General features: G+C 36.4%; 1 protein-coding gene across 1 annotated transcript in view; it reads right to left on the reverse strand.

Annotated features, from left to right (window-relative positions):
• rasgef1ba (RasGEF domain family, member 1Ba) overlaps positions 1-18,320 on the reverse strand; it is a 59,736-nt gene extending 41,416 nt beyond the window's left edge. Inside the window, exons 1-2 of the mRNA XM_043238706.1 lie at positions 18,021-18,320; positions 6,225-6,272 (exon numbers count right to left, since the gene is read on the reverse strand). Coding sequence (XP_043094641.1) covers positions 6,225-6,272; positions 18,021-18,089 — 117 coding nt within the window. The 5' untranslated portion in view covers positions 18,090-18,320. The remainder of the gene's footprint in view (positions 1-6,224; positions 6,273-18,020) is intronic.
• Between the last annotated feature and the right edge of the window lie 5,265 nt (positions 18,321-23,585).

The raw sequence follows: 23,585 nt of genomic DNA on the forward strand, positions 1-23,585 counted from the left end.
ATGATGCCAAATGTATTAACTAATGTTAACAAATTCAAGCCACCATGGTTTAATACTTGGAGGACTTGGATTTAACACATTGTGTTTGCTTCAACAAGTGCCAAGCATGTCCAGGGCTGATTCAAGTTTTCCGGTAATCTTCATAATCTTCAACCATGCAAACAACACAGTCGGAAGGGCAGAATGGGAACCCGCCGTACTCAGGTGCCAGGAACCAGACATTTCACACACAGTTTGCTCACTGGAACATCAGTTCCTGGCACTGAAGGAGCCAAACCGTGTCTGCTGAGCTTTCTGCTTTAATGGAAACACTGGGGGAATCCATGCTGCTGCCACAGGTGCACCAGACCCCTCTAATCACACAGATGATTGCCTCTTCTGTCACACTGACGTCGGTGTGAAAAACAGATGCTCACCTACATGTTATCTCAGGAAATTGCATTCCCTACAATTCAAGAATCAACTATTAACTCTGCAAACATAGTGACAAACAAGACAAGCATAATGAAATCATCCTCCTTCTGCTGCCATTTAAACTGTCAAAGCATAAATTTAGCTTAGGCTGATTACAAGCTCCTTATGTGTGTTTAAATAAATGATTGATTGACCGATTTTAACAATGTGAGCAAAACTGGTGAGCTGGAGTGAAATTTTTACTTTGTGAACGTAAGTAACAGACGGCAGGGTGAAGACTCAAAGAAAGATTCCTCAAATTAATGGATCTCCAGTTTACTTCAGATTTAGACTTTAGACAGACAGGTCTGAATTAATCCTTAGCATTGACCTATAAATCTTTGTCTGAGAGCAGACAGTTGAAGGATGTCTGGCAGGTCTGAAAGTTGTCGATTAGTCATCCTGAAGTGTTGTGTCTCTTCTGGGATTCATCCGTCAGTTTACAATACTGTCGTGCTACTCAAACTGAAAATACTTCTGAAATCATGTGAACACAAATTCAAAGAGGCTTAGTGCTAAAGCCTGGAGTTTCGTTCTTAAATTCTGTAGTTTTATTCAGCAAGGACACATTAAATGGATAAACAGACTTACAGTAATGAGATGATGTGACTCCCACTACAAGTTATATCTACTATAAACCAAATGTAAAATATACATTTTGTGATATTAATTAAATATGTTTGAGTAATCAATTTTTACTGTCTTCTCAGTATAGAAACATGTTTAGGGACCATATTATAGAAAGATCTGAACTTTAGAGTCTTCTCTTATTTGTTAAGTATGGCAGTCTCTGCTAGTGAGCAGTGTTTCCAAATAAAAGAAGCACAGGAGACTAAGCTTCTTACTGTAACTCAGTATGACCCAGTGTGTGATAATGTCACCCCTGTTTATGTTGGGTCAAAGCTAAGCTTAAACTCATACCTCGGTGGCCCAGTTGCTCTAAAAACACCTGTGTGTGAATGAATGAGTGCTTCAACGTCTTAGATAGTGCTCAACATTCTTCTAATGCAAACCTTATCCAAAAATAATACTTCTGGAATCCATCCTCAGTAGGCATAAAAAAATCTTCTCAGTTCTATCTGAGACCCAGAACATAACTTAACATAACATATGCATGTTCAAAGTCAGCTTAACTGTCATGTTTAACACACTACAGAGGAAAAACAAAAATGTGGTTCCTTCAGGAAATACACAAATATTACGCATAGGATTACAGTAAACAAACATTAAATTTAGACAGTAAGTAACAGTGCTAGATAAGAAACAATAAATGAAAGCAAAAATATATAATAATATAATATACTATAATATAATATAGTATGATTTAACCAAAATCTTAAAAAGTTAAAGCAGAAACTTGTTTTTATTATAATAAAGTATTATTGAAACCAGTATCAAATATAAATACAACCCAAACCTATAAACAGGTGAAATATGATTATTGCAATTATTTATTGCCTACAGGTAAATGCATACATGTCAGATTGATCAGAATCAATAGGTTTAATCAATGTATAATATAGATTATATATATTATTATTATTATTATTATTATTATTATTATTATGTCAATATAATATAATAGATTATGTATTATAACATATTTATGGATTTGTAATCACTTTTTTTTTTTTAAAGTGTTTTCTTGCAACTCTCTGCCTGTGAGTAAAACAACAAGAATATAATTAATACAATGTGGCACTGGACAATAAAACTAGTCATAAGGGTAAATGTTTTGAAACAGATTCATTTTTGAAACTGAGATTCATAATTTTTTTTTGCATGAGGAAAAAAAAAAGTAATCCAAATTCAGTTTTTAATGCATAATCCAGATCAAAAATTATGTTTTGATATATTTATGGTTGGAAATGTACTAAATATCATCATGGAACATGATCTTTAATTAATATCCAAATGATTTTTGAAATCATTAGAAAACAATCATTTTGTCCCATACAGTGTACTGTTGGTTATTGCTACCAATATTCCTTTGCTACTTTTGACTGGTTTTGTGGTCCAGGGTTACATATAATGTGTATCCACATTATTTTTCTATGTGGAAGTAAGCGTGGATGGTATGGTAAATAATATGGTAAAACGCACCAGTTTGCAATATCAAGCAGCAAAATAAGCTATTTCATAAACAACTGGAAGTGGATGACACCGAAAGCCTCGCACATAATGTACACATGGCCATGTTAACTCACAAGAAAAATAAGGTGAACTGGAGATAGGTCAGACAGGTCAGTTTCCACAGGTTTCTGTAGCTAATCTTAGCTATGGCCGCAGTAGAAGACAACAAACGAAGGCCAGCAGGAGCTCAGTGCAAGCTAATCAAGCAGGCCATCCAATTCTTAATCAACTGGAGTAGTGTCTTGGCAGAGATCTGTGCGTGAAACACGACAACTGCATGCAGTGGCATAATGAGGGTCCGTTAAATCCTCATCACCTCGTGGCATGAAGGAGAAAAAAAATCAATACCTTTCCACTTTTTTAGCATCTCGCCGCAGCACGTTGGTGCAGAGGGCAGGCCTGATTTATGCGGCATAGCAGACATGCTAATGTTTTTAGGCCAATCAAAGTTCCAGTGACAGGTCAATGCATTTATTACACACTCAGCAACCTTTGGTAGTGATGTATTGCTTTTGTCCGTGCTGTCAAAGATGTTACAGCTATAGTTCCCTTACATGTAGGCCTGCCGACCTCTTTATTAGTTGAGTGTAATGTGTCACCATTTAGACGTGAATGTACCGCATCTGGCGTGACCTATAGATAATCCACTTGCACTGCATAGTAATATAAAGGAAAAAGATTTAATCAATCAAAGCAAAAACTCCAAACTACAATCTAAACTTCAAGTGTTTTATTAAGTTACAACAATAGCATATTAATAAGTAAAAGCTGAGTATATCGTTTTTTTACTAAATAAAAGTAACAAATGATAAACTGTGTGCGTTTTAAATGCATAACTTTTTGACATCCCTTAAAAATGCCTTTTTACTCTGAATAATGTACTGTAGGCATGGTAGTAATAATGTAGTGCCATTTGACTTTTACAGCAAATATATGGATGAACAAAATCTAATGACTTTACACAGAAACAGTGGCTTTTTATCCAATAAAAGGTGCGCTCGCATAAACGTACCAATTATGTTATTTTTGTTTTGCTTTGATCACTCCAGGGCACTGTAGCCAACCAAAAGATTGTAGAGAGAGTGAGGTTTTGGACAATAAGGATCGAATAACAGTACAGAAATGTATTGTTATTGTTAAAAGTATTGGTATAATGTATTAAATGCTGTCTGCAATATTTTCATTGAAATAGTTTGTGCTTATCAACGTCATCACAAAGCAAGGATTTATGCTAATATCGTAATATTTATGTTAAACCTAGGGAGTTTCCAAACTTTTTCACGGCCTTGTCAAAGTATAAAATATACAGGTTTTTGGAAAAAGATTGGCCCACATAAAGGAAAGGGTACGACCAAAAACACAAGCCCAGTCCAAGGAGACTTTTGATGTTAAAAAGACCGCACAATGAAACGTGAGACACTCGTAATGCTAGTCTCATACACCCAGTCCTTGTTTACCTTCTGTGAGAATTTTTTTGTCTATTGTAATAAGTCATTTAAGTTTGGCAGGTTTCACAGGTCTAATTGTTCTTATCACTGCATAATGCCCCTTTGTGCCCCTGTTAATGAAGTGCTTTTATTTCAATTTGGCTCAGTGAGCCAATTTGGCAGCGTAAAAGTCAGGTGAGCCTCATCAAAAACCTTTGCAACACGATCCATCTGCCACATTCACATCAGTTCTTTCTTTCTGAACTCAGCTGCTCACCTCAAAAAAAAAAAAAAAAACTGGCATCAAATGCATAGTATCAAAGAGTCAGATAAACCCAGTCGACCCTGGCTGCGGTTGAGCCTAGGCACGGCTGCCTTGAGAACAAGTGGAGCACATGCTGACAGAAAGAGAATCTGAATTTGAGAAGATGAAAGTCATGTTTAAGCATTCCTAGACGCTCTCCCTTCTGAAAGACCGTGACTGTGTATGTGCGCTGGGATCAAAGCCTCGCCTCCAGTGCCGGGCTGATGGTGGAGTGTGTGGGGGCCACCGAGGTCCCTGTGTGAATGGGGACAGGGAAGAGCTCTGGGCTTTGATGGAGAGTTTGTGCCTGATCCTCCTTCACTGCTGCACTGTTTGAGGGGCAGGGACACTGGATCAGGCTACATGCTCGCTATATGAAGTACAAGGGTTTTCATGCTGTGTAAAAAAAAAGATGTTCTTCAACTCTTCATTGGACAGGTTGTGTCATGAGACTAAATGTTAAAAATAAAAAATACATGTTGCTTTTAATTAAAAAATACATGTTGCTTTTTATACAAACAAATGGTCTGATGAGTCTTAAAAACGGTGTTTGTCATGTTCTCTATAGGTTCATGTTCACCCAGAAAGTAAGATTATGTCGTTAATCACTTAACCTCATGTTGTTCCAAACCTTCATTCATCTTCAGAACATAAATTAAGATATTTCTGATGAAAACCAGGAGCTTTCTGACCCTGTAAATTAAATAAGTGACAATAGTGGTTCAACTGTTTTGGTACTGTTATGAATGAGCAATAAGAAAGTATTTAATAGTTATTATTTTTGTTTTCTTACAAGACATTTTCTCGGTTGGGCTATTCTAACAATGTCCTTACTGTCTTTCTGGGCCTTCAGATTGTCAGTTGTGTTGCAGTCTAAACAGGTTCAAAGATCTCGGATTTCATCAAAAATATCATAATTTGTTTTTCAAAGATGAACGAAGGTCTTACAGGTCTGGAATGGCATAAGTGTCAGTAATTGTTGAAAAATGTTCTTTTTTGGGGTAAAGTATTACTTTAAGCATTTATATCCTAGCTTAAAGATTAGTTCACCCAAAAATCTAAATTATGTTTTACTCACGCTCCTAGATGTATATGCCTTTCTTCTTTCAGACAATGAATAAAATCTACTGTAGTGAATCCATGTTTTTTAAAGAAAAAGTAAAGAACCATAGTTTCCTTTGCTCCTACATTTCCCAGAGAGAAGCACATACATCTGTGGGAACTACTTCCGGTTACCACAATCAGCATAAGTGCCAGAAAAGTGTTCATTACTTCTGAAATATATACATTTCCATATATATGGATTTGCTACCAGAGGAATTTATTTACCTCTCTGGAGTCATGTGAGGGACATTTTATTATGGATATGCCCACTTTATTTAACTGGACTTTATTCCCTGACTTATTTATGGACCCTACTACAGTGAAAGTGAAAGAGCTTAAAAGTACCAGGACATACCATGATTGGATTCATCTGAAATAAAGTCATATCATTTTCATTTTTGGATAAACTAATCTTTTAAATAGATAATTTACTCAATAATTTACTTACCCTCATGTTGTTCTAAAGCCGTTACACTTGTGTTCCATCTTCAGAGCACAAATTAAGATATATTTAATATTCTCTCAGTTTTTGTCAATCCACTTAAATTCTCAGTAATGAAGATCTGTAGATTTGTAGCGACATCACTGACATGACATGACATGATTTTAACCATTTGCAGCTTTGAGTTGTTTTTTTTAAGGTATGTATAAATATGTTTGATGTATTTTAGTTCAAAAAACTGTGGAAAGACAACATCAATGATGTCTCCTGCCTCAGGGTAACTGCAGCTTGTACACTAAAATCAATACTTTCTATTCCCTATAGAAGATGACACAGAGGAGAGACTCAAAGGAGAACATACCCGTTGTTTGGTGACATGCCTCAGTCCGATGTGCGGCTGACTCCTGCACTGTGGAGGGAAGAAAGGAGAGAATTTATTGCTTTAGCACACACAAAAACACATTTCTACAGTTTGAAATGATTTTGACTTTTGGTTTCAGAGAACATTGAATATAATGTGGATTTGAGTTCAGTAATATAAACTGAATAATAGTTCTGAATACAAATCAAACATGGCAACCACAAAAAGGTTGTTAGAAAACGCTGCAAAAATCGACAGCAAAATTCCTGGAGGTGGATTCAACAAACACACCCGCAGAAAAAAGTACAAAAGCTTCCACTGATGCAGTACCTTTTCAAAAAGGTACTAGACCCTGAATTAGGAGAAAATTTATTTCCTCCAAGAACCAAATATGTTCCAAGATCAATTGTGTGAACAATTCAAAACACAGGAACTCCCTACTCCAATATTTCTTGGAACTATGAAAAGGTTCCTCTGCTACAAAACCCCCTAATATGTTCCTTTTAGGTATTACTATGCATGGTTTAAAAAAATGCTATATTTGTGAGGGAAATTGTTTGTGTCCTAATGTTAATATGGAGTCTTTTTGAGAATTGAGATTTTTTAAATGTTAAACGAATCATGGGAGCTTTTGGGGGGGTTTTACCCATCTATGTTGAGCTTTTTGAAACCTGTATGTCACATTTCAAATGTGACGTGTGAAAGCAAACAAGCTTGGATTTTCTTTCCAAAGACGGGGCTCTCAAACTGAGTCTGCAGTTGAGTCTGTCACTGCTCAGAGCCTGCACTTCACCAGCTGCATAAACACAAACAAAAAAACTCAAAAAATGATGCCTCCTCACAAAAACAAAAATTACTCCTCGTACACTCACACACAAACCACTAAACCATCCGGACTACCTCAATATATTAATGTCTAAAGATTTAAACAGCGACCTGAACCAAAGCCCACTTCTCCCTTTATTGGTGGGACAAAGCAATTACCTGGAGAACAGGTGACGGCTGAGTTGATTTTTTCGACTCTAGAGTGAATTTATTCAGCTGATGTAGACATAACACTGGGTCTGGGGAAACAACACCTGCTCCAACCTATCAAAGATGATGGACCTTTCCATAAAAGCTGAAACCTATTTACCTAATAGGCAAATATAAAATGCAAAATAAGCCATTAGGGTCCAAATCCATTTAACAACAGAACAGAAAGATGTTGCCATGTAAATTAATCAGTAAACTCAATATCTGAGACTGAATCCCATGCACAAATCATGAGAGAGGACAGACAATTGCAAACAGAAACCACGTCACATAAGAGTTCTTCATTATGAGAGAGCCCGGTTGCCTAGTTACCACAGCAGCCTGCTACGTGCATGTTCTTGGGCTGGTCTACAGAATCTATGTCACGCTTCATTGTGACTGCTGCCTGAGAGGCCAAACACCTCCTTTAGGTAACACACGTGTGTGTGCGTGGGAGGGCGCTCTTCAGGTCTTTGGCTAATGTGGGTGATTACGCGCAAAAGGGTTCAGGTGACTGATATCTGCATGCAGAGAAATCAAAAGGAAAAAAAAAAGGTTAATTCAAATCATATTTCACTCAATATTTAGGAAGGAAAAAAGTCCAAATTCTCACATGTACCATAGAAAAAAAACAATACATTTATTTCATACTAAGTATTGTTTTAATCTATTGACATTTACACTCTATTTAAGTACTGGGGCACCCCATTCTAATGAACAGGTTTAAATATATTGGTCATTTCCACGACTACAAATCTACAAATGTTTAAGCATATAATGATATCCTAGAGAATTGTGTGCTTCTAATTTTATAGCAATAGTTTAGACAGGACCCTTTCTATTCTAAAATGACAATGCCTCTGTGTATAAGGCAAAGATTAATAAATAAAATGATTGATTTAGTCAGTGTGAAAGAACTTGACTGGTCTGCAGAAGGCCAAGTCTGAACACATCTGGTGTGACCTCGGAGCCAAAAACTCGTCAAACACCAAATGACACCAATATACATATAGTGCATGCAGTCACAATGTACATACATTCATTTTAGACACCTCAGATGATAGCACCAGAGATGGAAATACAATTTAAATGTTTAAACTAAGCTTCCATCTTTGTTGACACAGTATTGCAAGTGCCTTTTTCAGTACTGCAAGTGCCTTTTTGCCTGTTTTAAAGGTGGCGTCCCAATACTTTTGTCTATATAGTGTATGTACAAAGTCACTGGTAGAACAAGATATGATTGAATATATCTTGAGTTGGATTTTTGCATCACACAAAATTAAAGTGCATTAAGTACAAAATTAGTTGTTTCAGTTTAGCATACCTTAAGTATACTGGTTTAGCACAGCAAAAGTACAACTGCATCTTAATTAAGTACATTAAAAATGTAAATGTATTTGCAGTACACTTAGCATGAAATAAATGTAATTCAAATACATTTTAGCATTTATGTATTTACTTTTCACTAGGGTAGCTGCAGTCTAGCACTGTTCATGCACCTTTTTATAGAAGCTGGGTATTCATGAACCATGAGTAGCAGTCTATCTCAAGGACATTTCAGGTTAAAGAAAATGAGAGGAAAATAAAAAGGTGGCGGCAAATCTAGAGCAGCATACAAGTTCCTTTTGTCTGCTTGTCAGCCTGGAAGATTGCAGATAATCGTGTTCGTTTATTTAATAATTGACTTGTTTCTAACCCGGAGAGTGAACCAACTTCAGGGTGCAGCTAAAAGCAGTCTAATGTTAGTATAATCTAACGACACGTTAGTCGAGTAGCATATGGATCATGTCATAAAATATTTTTAATACGACTGAATTTGTATATTATGATCACAAGTATTCAGTCACTGAGGGCAGCCAACAGCAAAACTCTGATGCTCTGTATTATAACCATGTATATTTGGTTATGATGCGCAACACTTAAAACGAAATACGATAGAACAAATATCACTAATGTTAACTATATAATAATCTATTACTACAACTAGTAGCAATAAAAATCGTTTTCATCATCAAAAGCATCAGCCACCGGCGCTATCTTTGAGTATTGTCAATACACAATATTATTGATTATCGGCACAACCCTACAATGAATATATAAGTGTCAATTGTAGTCTCATTTGTTGCTTCAATTGTAACATCGGCAACAGCATAAATAAAAATGTCCTGCATTTAATAGACGTGTTATCCAAGACAGTTGTCAACATTACAATCTTCTGACTGTGGTGACATTTTAATAAATGGAGCAGAAAATACATTAGTCTTACTAAACTAGTATTAATTAACTGAAGCAAACGCTCAATTTGTCACTATTTATCAGAATAGATAGTAATTTTATCCGATAGTGCTGATTAATATTTAATTGCTTTCAATGATAAACTGAATTAAACAAATTAAAAAAAATCCAATATGATAGAAAAGGAATCACATTAGATTTAAATAAATGTAGAAGACATATGGAAAGCTGTATAAAAGCCGTCAGCTAATGTTTTTAACATTTTCATTAAATAAGTGTGCCTGGGAGGGGGTGCTGATATCATTAACCCGTTTAATGCCAAGTGCCAAACAAACCATACCCCAGACTGAGAAGATAAAGTGAAATCATTTACATGCAAGACACAAATGTCAAGGACATTGAAGATCAGATGGCCATATGAGCAGAATATCATTATAGTAAATGGCAAAGAAACCCAATGAAGTGCTGTAATTAAAGCAATCAAATTCTCTTTATCATCAAATGCAGCATGACTATTAGTTCAATGGCTGTTACTCAAGACAATGAATGCAGCTCATTTAAACTGTAAAAATTGAATTCAGGTGCATAGTCTTTAATTTAACAGCATCATTGCATTATTTTAATGTACACAGCCAAAAGGACTATAATAATAATACTTACAGATAGGATAGTTATTCGTTAACATTCCCATTCATCTCAATGGCAGTTTCACACCAAGTAAAGGACCGCCCAAAAAGTATGTATGTGATTTGCCCACTTTACAGTTAGATCCAGATTCTGTCGTCACAGTGGGCTAACTGGGTCGTGCTAAGCAACCAAACCTTGGCATTTTTAGTCCAGCAGCTATTTTAAAAATCAGCCAAATATGTTGAATTTTGCTTAAGAAATATTTCCTACTATCAATGTTGAGAATAATTGTGCTGCTTAATAAAATTGTGGCAATTTTGACTTAACAATAGAAAAAGAACATTTACTTAACATTGTACAATTTGGAATGTCTTTACTGTAACCTTTGATTCATTTAACCTAAGAATTTAATTATTCATGTCTATAAAACTAAATTTACTGACCTCAAACTTTCACATGGTAGTGTATATGTGCCCTATTTTTTTCACTTGAGGGACTTTGGAAGTTTATATAAAGAAGTAAAACTGTTGATAATAAAGCTTTCATAGCAACAAATGTTTTGGAGACACTTGAAGACAATCAAATACCAAAGTGTTTCTTCACCAGGGTCAAACAGAGCTATGCAGAGTATTTGGAATTTACTGAATTGATATAAATATTTTCTTAAAAGCCGTTCATCTAAACAGGAGCTATATTACCACAGTATCACGCACCATCTCTTTTCGCTTACATAAAGCTGACTTTGACTAACATAGCCTGTTGAGGCTGGTGAAAGTGTGGACAGCGCAGAGGCAAGCGGGCATCCATTTTATCAGCGTCAGGGTGACGGAGTGCATGGCTGTCACTGGGATGAGATACGGCAGGCTGAGGTCCCATCTGATGTCCTGACAGTGTCTGCTCACCCCTGGCCTGTCCAGCTGTGAGCGCTCCTCTCTTACAGTGTGTGACAGGCAGACTCAGGGGCAGATAATGCACAGAACATGCCCCATAAAACAAAAGAAGTGAATAATGTAGTGGGGCTTTTTTACAGTTCAGGATAAATTACCTTGACATCTTGTGAAAGGTCTTGAGAGAAAGCCAATATGAAGGTTTATAGCCACAGTCCTGCTCTTGAAGGCTCACTGGAATATTGGAGGTTTCATATAATTAAAAAATACTAACCTCCGGCTATGTTTATGGCACATAACAAAACAAAAACAAAACAAAGAGATGGGAATCTGTACAGTTGAAGGCTGCAGAGATCAGAATATCATAGTCTTCAATATACAAGGTTTAAGACAGACTGAAAGTCTGTCATTCAGAATCTTATTTTAAAAAAATGGACATAAAAATGATATACTTGTAAGTCACTAATTTACAACAACCAAGGTCAAACGATATTTAGTTTTTAGACTTAATTTACTAAATTGTATTGCTGATGTTATTGAAAAAAAAAATTATAAATACAATTATAAATACAAAGTTACATTAAAAACTGACTAGCGGTCTAAGATCTCTCCTTTCCACGGTTAATATTCATGTTTATTTGGACAATTTAGATAAAAGTGTTGTAATAAATGTACTCATTTATTTACAGCTAACACTTTTTCGAATAATTTCTACTCAATAAACTAACTATAAAATGGAAATTATCCATAGCTTTAGCTTTAGACATTTGCTTTCAAAGATGGTTTTATCTCCATCTTTCAAAGTGGGTTTTTGGACAATTTAGAAATGCGCAGAGCCCTCTTGTGGCTCATTTGAGAGGACTGATACAGAGTTTATACAAATTAACCAAGGGTTTGTGCAAATTAGCCTCTTCTTATTATTTAGGTTGAGGGAGCTTCCCATCATTTAGAAACACAGCTGCTTATAAAAACACAAGAGGCATTAGACACGAGATGCAGGCACCCAAGTGTTCATTAAAAATCTTTTTGGCAAGCACTTTTTCCATTGTAAGTCCCTTTGCGTAATTCGCCGCCAAGATCTTCGCTGATTAGCTTGTTATGTGTGAGTGACATGTCTCTTTTTTGAGACCTTGAGCCTGATGATTCCCTATTCCAAACAGCAGGTGGATTGAGCGGGGCCTTTGTTCATGACTAACGAGACACAAAGAAGATTGACACACGGCATCGGGAGGAAAAAGTCTCCAAGGGAAGCGTTGTTTGATGAGATTATGCTGTGGAAACAAAACTGAGGCTTTCCGTGTTTTCCCAGGATAAAAAAATTCTTTCCTGTGAGAGGAAAAAGAACATTTATAAAGAAGAAATAGAGTGCTGAACGTGTGTCAGAGCATCTGAAGACAACAATTCTGGTGTCGCTTTGGAAATAATAATGATGGTTGATCATAATCAGCCTACAAGGCCCAGCTAAATATATATATATATATATATATATATATATATATATATATATATATATATATATAAAATAGTCCATAACTACACATCCACTCTCTTCTCTGTATGCTAATGTTACACATGAAAAGCCACAATAACATGCAAGAAAAAGGGATCCGTTACCCCCAAGTCAAAAATCTGTCATTAAAATGGAAATTGCCTCAGATAAGAGTCAATGAAGGTCAATTAAAAACTCTAATAGGCACAAAAAGAGATAAAGCCTTCAAAGACCTGTCAGCAGAAAATAACTGCACATAGTGTATGATAAACCCAGACCTCAGAGAATACATTTATGAAAATGAAATCATTCCAACAAGGAAAGCACATGAAGATAAAACGTAATTCACACCATTATATTTGCTATCGTCAAGATTAGAATTGTTAAAAACTTGAACGATTTGAACAGATTTCCATTTTTTTTTTTAAAGTACAATATGTTCGCATTATAACCCTTAATATTTAGTTGTTCCAACAAAACTGATTGACTTTAATGCTTTACTAGGCCACCAAAAGGATCAAAACAAGAAAATACACACAACTCTGCACTACTCAGCGTAAACTATATTCCTTTCTGCTTGGGAAAAACAAATGAGGTTTTGTGGTTACCTCGTGACTGACTGTGGCCAGTGAATGTCATTACTTTGCACATTGTTTTGCACTGCACTTAATTTCCGTGCATCAACAATGTTTAAACTACTGGTTTCAGCAATCCAGCCGCTTCACCTGCAGAAAGCGCTTTCAAGACTGAAGGACAATAAATTGTTGTTGACTAACAGTAACACCAACAGACTGCATCTTCTGAATAAATCAGCGAGTAGGTCACGTTTCTGACAAACAGCACAATATATTAAACATGTCTGTGACATTTCTTACTGATGGTTAGTGTAAACAGTTTGATATGTTAAAAGTCTTGCTTCTACTGTCTGGAAGTCTTGTTAACTAGCTGTAAATGTTTTTTTTGTTTAGAGGTAATTCCTAAAACCTACCTGGTCTCATGGACACCTTTTATTGGACGCACATTTTCAGAGTTGACTTAATAAAGCATCGTTTTCGAACAATTAATTGAAAAAAAAAAATGGTATGACTTGAAAACAATATTAATATGCTGAAAGAATTGAAAACGTATGCTTTTGAGCATCACACATATCCATCTTCATATCTATGGGTTTTCATAGACTGTAAGTTTGTTCGGTAGCTCACATGTATGTGAGAGACAAGGAGCTCTGGTTCGGATCCCATGTAACTACGGTTCGACAAAACAGTTCAAATCTGTGTAAAAGGAAGTTGAAGTGGCACGGTTGCAGCAACAAATATGTTTTTTTGTATCGTTCTTAATTTGTTAACATTACCAGGTAGGTTTAGGGTTGTATTTGGCGTAGGGCATATTTCCAACATGATAGAGCATTACATTTTAACAACAGTTATTGATATTTAAATTCTGAACTGCCGCAATACATACCTATATCATCGTAATAAAAATGTGCCAGGGTTCACCTATGTTTTAGTGCCACTCAGTGGACATTTCTCTGTGAAACGGCAGCGAAATGTGCAGTAAGGTACGTAAAAACATTGTTGCACAAAAAGTGCACAGAGGTACATATTTTATAAGTGCATGTTGCCTAAAACATATGCAGAAACTCAATTGAAATATACTGAGCAAGGTTGGTCTTTTCTGCTTGAGTATGCTGGTTAGGATCCATCCGTGACCTCCAAATCCTTGAGAACTCACATCTAATAAATACACTGATCACCCTGATCTGTATGTTTTGTGGAAGTAGGCTTGACCGCATGTTCTCATTTTTCATTACTAAACAAGCTAAGATAAAAAACATTTCTTTTAGATAGTTCTTCACGAAACCAGCAAATTCAGCAGATTCACACACACAAAAAAAAACTATGTTGTAAACATTGGTTTGAGAACATCTAAACACTGCCTCACAGTGGAAGCATAAGGAGAAAAAAAAAACACATAACAATTTACTTTACATTTAGCTTTATCCAAAGAGACTTACAAATAAGGACAAGATCGAAATCGAAGTCCCAGTTAGCATAATGCAGTAAATGTAGCAAGGTTTATTTTTCAATTATATAATAAATAAAAAGAAAACAGATATAAAAGAATAGAGCCAGCTAGAGTTAAAGGCTTTTTTTCTTGTAAGTAAAGAATGTGACAATGTGCCAAATACAGAATCCCATTTACCAAACATATATATATATAAGTAGAAGTAAAAAACATTGACTAAGTAAAGAAGGTGACGATATTTACATGTTCCAAATATAGATCATTTAGACAAACATATAGCTGATATATGTATATTTTAGCCGGCTGATTGGAATGAGTTGGGCAAGTCATTTCACCTAGAGAGAACATTTATTGTAGAAGTCTGTGAAAGTGACAGTTTTAACATAAAAGTTCATCTCTGCAGTACACTTAAATACCATGCTTTGATTATGAATGTATAAAATTGTTAAACTATGAATATGTACTTAAAAATACTTAACTACTTAATATGTATACTAAAAATAATCTACATTAATAGCAAAATTGTCTTTTAGCTTAAATTAATTCAATAGTTTTCACTTCAAGAGAACTAGGAGCTACATTGGCAATTTTGCTAATTAAACCAAAAATCATTAATTCTGTTTAAACCTATATAACAGCTTTAGATTTGGAGAGAACGGCAACATCCCAGAGAAAAGGAGCAGGATCGCTACATAAATCTTATACCAGCCAAGTCAATTACACTGCAATTGTCAGTTTAAGAGAAGAAATATAAATCACTGTTTTGGCAGCACTTCAGTGACCACTCTGAAATGGCCTGTCCAGAACACTGACAACCTGACATGGTTCTGATTAGGAGTGAGGCTGAGAGCATGTGCCCTCCGAATGAAAACCTCTCAAGATGGGACTTTTTTCATCCCTCCATATCTCAAAATCCATTTATAAAGTTGACATATTTGTTTGGGTGCTATTATATTCTACACATCTTTCAGAGAGCTGGAATATGTTTGAAAGATCACTCATATGACGCCTTTTTGCGAGATCAGACATGGGACGACACTATTACTTGCCGAAATCCTAATAACAAATTTTAGATGCAGAGAGAACTGCACTGTTTAATCTAAATGCTTCATTCCAATAAAAACTGTTAATACATTTAATTCAGAAAAAAATCATATAAAAATGCTTTAGATTTATCAAAATTCGGTTTGGGTGCCTGCAATTAGAAGGTTTTTAAAGCAGGTAAATGTTTGTATGTATAATTTTCGTATTCAAGAAGCCTGTATACATGGGGGGCAATGCGTGGGTGTGTGTGTGTGCATGCATGGTCACCTTGCCTTACTCCATCTCATGCTGAGTGTCAAACAAGTGACCACAGGACACTAATGAGGACCAGATCTGAGCCAACTCAACACCTACACCAGCCACAACTCCTTTACTGAACCGAAAACTAACAAAACTGAACCGAGCAAGCTACAAACAAACACAATCAACAATCCATGCACACCTTTAAAAGGTCATGAACCGTCTTTTTTTATTGTTTTGTATCGTTTTCTGTGGTCCACCTTAATATCACCAAGATTTTGACATTAAAAAATAAATTAATTTAGGAAGTGAAAGGATATTGTTCTGACCTCCTGATGAGAACAGTTTGTTCAAAAATGTGGCGAACTGTAGATTCGGTAGTAAACACCCATTGCTATGATTTGACAGCCTGCATCTTTCCTATAAGGACGCTGCTGTGATGTAAGTTAAAAATGCATACCCAGTGTATATGGAACAATCTGTAATAACAGACACAGCAATTGTAACCACATAATAAAAACAGTTACTCACACTTGTGTGGTGTGACATCAGATCCAATTTAGTCATCACACCATCGTCTTTCATTTTCTAAACCTTTAAAACTCCTGCACCGAACTGTGCCTTGTTTGTAAATGAATCCACAGTGAAATCTTTCAGATGCTATCTAGACCTTCTTTAAAAAAGTTCACCCACTCTTTTCTATTGTTTGGATCAGGAGAAAAGCAATGCAAAGGCTGTTTTTCTTGGTACTACATGCCATCGTGTTGTCTTCTGAGCCATATTTATTGTTTGGTATATAGACCTGTGTACATTATTTGACATTTCCTCAAAATTTCCTGCTTTATAATGCGTATTTGCAAAAAAAGATAATTAAAAATATAAACACTCCCGCTTTCTTTTAACTAAGAACTATTCTACAACACTAATTTCTGATTATGTGTATTTATAAATAAAAAATATGTATTAATTAAATAATTGTAAAATCATTCTGTGTCAGCTTGGAAGCTTGCCAAGGCCCCCCAGTGGGCCCCGGCCCCCTGCTTGAGAACCAGTGCTCTAACCCCAACTAACCCAAACACCTATAACCCAAACATAAACAACTCTGTAATCCTATTATTCTTGCAATGTACCCTTATCAAACGTTTGAAAGTTAAAAGCTCAGTTAAGATACATGCAAAACAACAAGACAAAAGACACAAGCGTTTCACAAACACAGGGCGAACATAGGGGAAGACAGACATGGTGCACTCATGAGATTAGAGGAAAAGGCTGATCTGATGGCTTTGTGCAGATCTAAACAGAATATATTCTCTTATATAATGGCCCGGGTGATAATCCCTCAACAACACTGTGCAGTTGTTCTTCCCTCACTATATCTGCCATTACAGACCGATTATGGCCATCAGCAATAGATAATTGAAAAGCATGGGTTCAGCTGGTGCTTACATACACTGATTTGAAATAGCTTGATCTGGGGGATTATAAAAGTAAATTAAGCCAAGCAGCAGCTGACGTAATAAACAAATTATCAAAACAAACACATTTTCATGAAAAAGTGAATATGTCTCTCTTCAGAAAAGCTTCGTTTGTGAAGCTTTTGCAAAGACAGGATCCAAAACTGATGCGTTTAAATTCATAATGCATTTACTGCCCATCTGAAGGACATTGCAAAGCACACCTATAAATGAAATGAAGTGGACCGATTTATGCAGTTTTCATATAACAACCATGATTCACTTAAAAGCGTGATTTGCAGTTAAACATTACAGGTGAATTTCCCCTGACACACTGACCCAAATAGGCTACATACTGTAAAAGCTTCTTAAGGACATCGAGGCTGACTCCTTTCCATCAGCATTTGAAGATTTAGATTTCATGTCCATCTGAACCCACTATTTTATAAATCAAAATGGTTATCATCTTATGTAGTGTTTGTTTATGTAAAAAAAAAAAACACTTATTTTGTCAGTTTTAACCATTATTTCAATGCCCAGGTAGCCACCCATTGTGTGGCAGCAGCATTAACAAACTGATGCGAGGGTACCAATCTGCCTCCAATAACTGAGCATCTCTTCATCAATGTCTTCAACAATCAAACGGCTACAAGCACTGCTTTAATCGAACGCTAAGTAAACCAATATTAATCACTGTAACATACCGAACCTTCGAAGATCTCAGATAATGAAACGCTCGGTAGACGCCGGTAACGTGCAAACAAATAGACTTTTATCTCACCTCGAACATCGGAGATGCTCCTTTCTCGGGCAGCGTACATCCCAGAAGCTCTGCGAGGAACTTTGCCATATAAATGTGCGTGGTGTGTTTCGCCGGTAGATTGAAAACGCCGCTGGCTGCCAGGCTGTTTCTTACCCTCACTACAGTGCCCACAGGTAGTCTTGTTCCGGCAGCGGTTTCCTACAGCACAGCAGACCGATTTTTCGCTCCTTGGACTTTCCTTTCAGCATTTCTTTGACTCCGAACGGATAGGATTCGTGTGAAAGGTGTGACAGCTCATCGTCTTTGTCTAGTCAAGAGCGCGTGTCTGTGTACAGCGGCTCGCGAACGAAGCGGAGACGAGCTCATTGAAAGCCACTTGTAATCCTCGTGTAGGGGAGGGGGAGGAATCGCTGAGGCGCAGATGTAAAGCTCCGACAGGTTGCCTACCTCTGTCTGAGATCTCGGAGAAGTTTTTGGCCTGTTATCACGTCGAAGAATCAAACTTGCACGTCACGCCACACAAATTAAATAAACCTGTTGAAACCGATGTTGGACAGTATATCATTGTGAATTGGTACAGTGAATTTGGTATTTGTTCAATAGTCCACTTTATGTACATTGATTGAGGATAGATTTTTTCCCCTGGTCTAATGAGTGTAGATATCGCTCTTTTGAATCGATTGTTTACAGTGAATCAGTTCGTTCAAAAAGCTATACTTGAAACGATCCGAACGATTCGTTTAATATTTGTTTCGGCTAGTTGTCACGATACGCATAGCAACTCCCTGGAAAGAGAAAACTATTAGACGTTATGTCTCACTTTTCACCCTGTTTCTCGTACACAGCGGACAACACGACGTATATACTCTCGTTGCTTTTTTTGTGAATTTCTAAGAATACTCCGCCCTTCTGGTTTATGCTGGTCCTTCGCTGGGTTTCATGCCGGACCAGTTTAGCACCAGCACTTGACCGTCCAAGGATTTATTTAAACCCACAAAGGTATACAATGTAAATAAAATCAATTTAAATACTAAAATATATAAATATGGTATTTGTCTACCTGGATGTAAAAACCATGTGTGACCATTAACCAACATTGGAGAACTGTACCTGCATATATACTGTTAAATTATTAAAATATCAAGTACTTCTGCAATAATTTAAAAAATATATCAATTTAAGGGGTGACAAAAAGTTTAGGAATAACTATTAAACAGTGACGCTTCAGAATTGAAATATCCATGGACTGTTGCTAAAAGTTAATGCTCTTTTTGATGCAACTGTGCTGTTTCAACTTCCTTCTATACAGATTTGAACCACATGGGATTCAAACCAGAGCCCCTTTCTCTCAAGTAAATCTCTGTACTCTGTGAGCTGCCGAACAAACCTACCGTCTATGAAAACCCATATATGAAGCTGGATATGTGTGATGTCAACATTCAAAAGCATCAGGTTTCAAATCTCCTAGATCATTAACATTTTTTTGAGGTCATAACGTGATATTCTTCAAATAATTTATTAATCGGTATACTTGTCAGAGGTTTACTGCCTCTAGTGTTTATTTCCTTTGGAGACTGCATTAATATGTACTTATTGGTACATATTTTGTGTCTCGCTAAAGAGTGCACCAAGGTACGTTTACGCCATGAGACGATGTAATAATAAACATAAAAAATCCTTCCAAATTTCAGATATTTTTGTCCAGACTTCCATAATCAATATATTATGAATAGTTTATTGCCACTGTGTGAATAATATGTAATCATACCATCCATAAAAAGTAAATATAATCTGATTACGAGCATTTTAATATGTAAAATACTCCAAGTACTACATTTTTGGTATCTAAATACTAGTACATTATTACATTTTAAATTTTTTATATTTTTTTCACAGATGTTTGGAATAGTATATAATATTTATTTTTAAGTTAACTTTTTCTTTAAGAGCCAATAAAATGTAGAATGCATTGGTCAAATTACTGAATAAATATTCTAGATTTATACAGATAGACCATAATGTGAATAACAGACAGAGTAATTAGATTAATAATGTTTGTGATGAGGAAATATTAAATAGCAGTATTTATACAGTGGAGTATGACTATCTGAGTGCAATGCAGTGCCGAAATGTTGCCTTGCGTTCAAATATAATGCAATTTGATGTTTTAATTCAAGAGCAGTCCATGGCTTGAGTGACTAGTCTCTAGACATCCTCTTTCCTCGTGTCCAGGAGGTGACCTGAATGCTTAAAAACACAGTGTTAATATCAAATGCGTTCCCACATGTGTCCAGAGCTTTTTAACATATAACTGATGATGGACTGGTGAACATACATAATGCAAACAGAACAGCAGGATAAAAAGACTCGCACAGTCTGTCCCTGGCATGAAATCATAATTCACACTTTAATGTTTATCAAATGTGACTGAGAATCACAAATGAAATCATTGCCCAGGTCCAAGCTCACATGGGCAGTGGGTGGTCATAAGCAGGTGTGTGATGGCGACAGTGCTGGCAGGGTGTGATTAGGCACATTTGATGCAAATTGTGTTTTGCCGTCGCTGTCAGAAATCCAGCATCAAATGTATCCTTAGACTAGAGTTACTACATCTCTCAACAAACCTGCACTTTATATCTGGCACAAGCATGATTTCTAGATTTAGTTTTGAGGACAGCAGCACTCAAGCTTTAGGAACTTGTTCTCCAGCTTTCAGTGAAAGAAAAAGATCTCTTAGCAAAGGGATCTGGGCTATCTAATGCTGACTAATCCTCCATTCACTCTTATACCCTACGAACAGCTTCCCACCTGTTTGCAGTGACCTTTCAGGACCTCGGTTTTGTTTTTTAAGATGGCAATGTGTGGCTTGATGACAAAAAAGGGGTTTAAATATTCTATAAACCTGTGAGGACATCCTGTCAGTCTGTTATTGAACAGCTATCAGTCATATGCTCTGTTCAGATACTGAAAAAGACATAATTAACACTAAAGCTGTAAAAACACTTTTGTGACTGTTGGATTTGATAAACCTGCGATGCATTCTGTGGATGTGTGAATGTTTTTCAGTGTGTGGTGTGATAGGTAGGCATCCAACTCGCTGTCAGACAGCTCTGTCATGTACTTAGCTTTAAATTCTCTGGTATCCAAGCAGCTGAAAGAGGTCTCCATGGTAATACTGCATTTGCTTTCTTGTGACATTGACTGTGATAATACCAAGAATTCACTGTTCCTTAGAAACACACACAGTTCTGTAGAACTTCAATTACACAGTTTTTTTTAATCAAGAATACTTGCAATATTTGTAATGTTGGCCCTCTGGAATACAGTTGAAATTTTCTTTGTCCAGTAGAACTGATCTGTAATCAAATATCTGTGCATAATATACATTAATGGATCACTGTCTTATTGTCTTTACACAAATGAAAATGATTTAATCCCTATATATATAAATATATACAGAGAGAGAGAGAGATAGGGAAATGAGAGTTAGGGGTAATAAAATGTAACGACACAAGCAAAAAGTGCACACGTGAAGAAAGGGAGGTGCAGGAAAGCATGAAAAGCCAAGACACCAGAGGAAATCTATCAGTAAAGCAATCCTGCTCCTAGTCAGTGTGAAAAATAATAGCTGGTTCAGTCCCAACACTTACAGTACCAGGATGATGAAAATGAAACAAGGGCGCACATTTCAGTGAGACAATGTTCCCAAACACAGCAAAGGAAATTCTCAAATGGTTTCAGAAAAATAAAATTAAGCTGCTAGAATGGCCCAGTGAATCACCTGACTTGAATCCAGTATAGAAAATAAGAACTAAAGATCAGAGTTCATAGAAGAGTCCCACAGAACCTTCAGGAATGGAAGACTATGTGGAAAAAAGGGTCAAAATCAGACCTGAGCAATGCATGCAACTAGTTTCTCCATATAGGTGTCTAGAGGCTGTCATTACCAAACGAGACTTTTTTACAAAGTATTAAATACATTTCAGTAGCTCACAACTTTTTACCTGCGTCATTTGATTTTATTACACACTTCATTTCTAAACTTATTAGTTTTGTTTTATTTGTGTGTATGGACTACTGGGGTTGTTACCGATATTTGGTGAAAAGGTGTACTGAGAAATAGTAATGTAGAATTCCATACTTATTTTACCTGCTAAATGTTTATCATTTACAACATAATTTGTCTACTTTATTTTTTTTGTCAACTGAACTCCTATGACCTAAATTATTTAATTGTATAACACAAAAAATACTACAAACCAGTACAAAAAAACTGCAAGCAACACATTTAATTACAAGTGAAATTCTGAAGTAGAAAGACTTAAATGACATTTTCTTCTAAAGACACATTATTTTAAATATAATGAATTTTGTATATATATTTGGGGTTTACATATTATTATTAGTATTATCATTATTACTGTGAACTGTACACTGAACTAAAAACATCAGACATAACTGTAATGAAATAAAATAATAATTGTCTTTGATTTGTGTGTCTGCGAGGTCTCCAGTGTCATGGATTGGGTCTCATTGGAGGGAGCGGGCCCCGTAGAGAGAGGTGTGCCTCTGCTTTTCATGTGCAGGTGGCCTGCTGTTCAACCGGCTGCTGCTGACTAATTACACAAACACATATGCACACACATTGACTAAACCGCTCAACATTTTAAGCTTCATTTCAGGTCGCTCGAAATGGCCATCCAGAATGCCAACCGCTGCAGCTGATAAGAAGACATAGTGTACACCAGCTCCAAAGCGTGCAGCGATTTTAATAAAGAGGTTTTAGACAGATTCCATCTTGTGCCCTGAAGATGCTCCATATGGTCTCACAGCTGTAGGGTGCAGGATATCATGTCTCACAGCACACAGACTGACCCCCCGCTATAAAAAATCTCAAGTTCAAAAGGGGATGGAAAAAAAATATGAAAGGAAATATTGAAAGCTTCCACTCATGCATCTGTGGGTAAAAACCGTCATGTGGTAGATCATAGAGATAAACTCTTCTCTTTCCGGCTTTCTCTCTCACTCTCTCATCCCTCGCATCTCGCTGAAACGCTTAATGCTGCTGCAAAGTGCCCCGACACTTACTCTCTTTCTATCTCACAATTGCGGACATGCCGTGTGCCAAACTGGCTTTGGGATAGGCCCATAAAGCAGTGGTGACTGCAGCAATGACAGTGCAGTGCAGCAGCAGCTGATTTATCGCCCCCAGCTGCTCTCGGGGTGAGGGCAGGCCCATTAGCAAATGAGCTTTAATTCACACTGGCAGTTCATCCCTTTCAAACCCTGCACCTCTCGTTTTCTCTTACTCGCACTACAGATATGCTGATGGCACACGTTCATGAAGAAAGACAAACTTGTAGGTTTTACACTGAACGTAAAGGGCAAATGAAGCCACTGGGCAGAGCTTATTTGAGTTTTTTTCGAAGTTTTGCATTTGCTGTCATGTCTATTTTTTTTGCCTTTGATCTTTTTTATCTATGAATTTTAGCAGCTACGTTTTTTTTTATCTTCACTTTCACACTGATAAGCCAAGTGTGAGCTAAGACGAAGGATGTGTGTGTGTATGTGAGAAAAAAGGGG

This window comes from Puntigrus tetrazona, chromosome 5 (genome assembly GCF_018831695.1).
Source record: "Puntigrus tetrazona isolate hp1 chromosome 5, ASM1883169v1, whole genome shotgun sequence".
NCBI classification, from domain to species: Eukaryota; Metazoa; Chordata; class Actinopteri; order Cypriniformes; family Cyprinidae; genus Puntigrus; species Puntigrus tetrazona.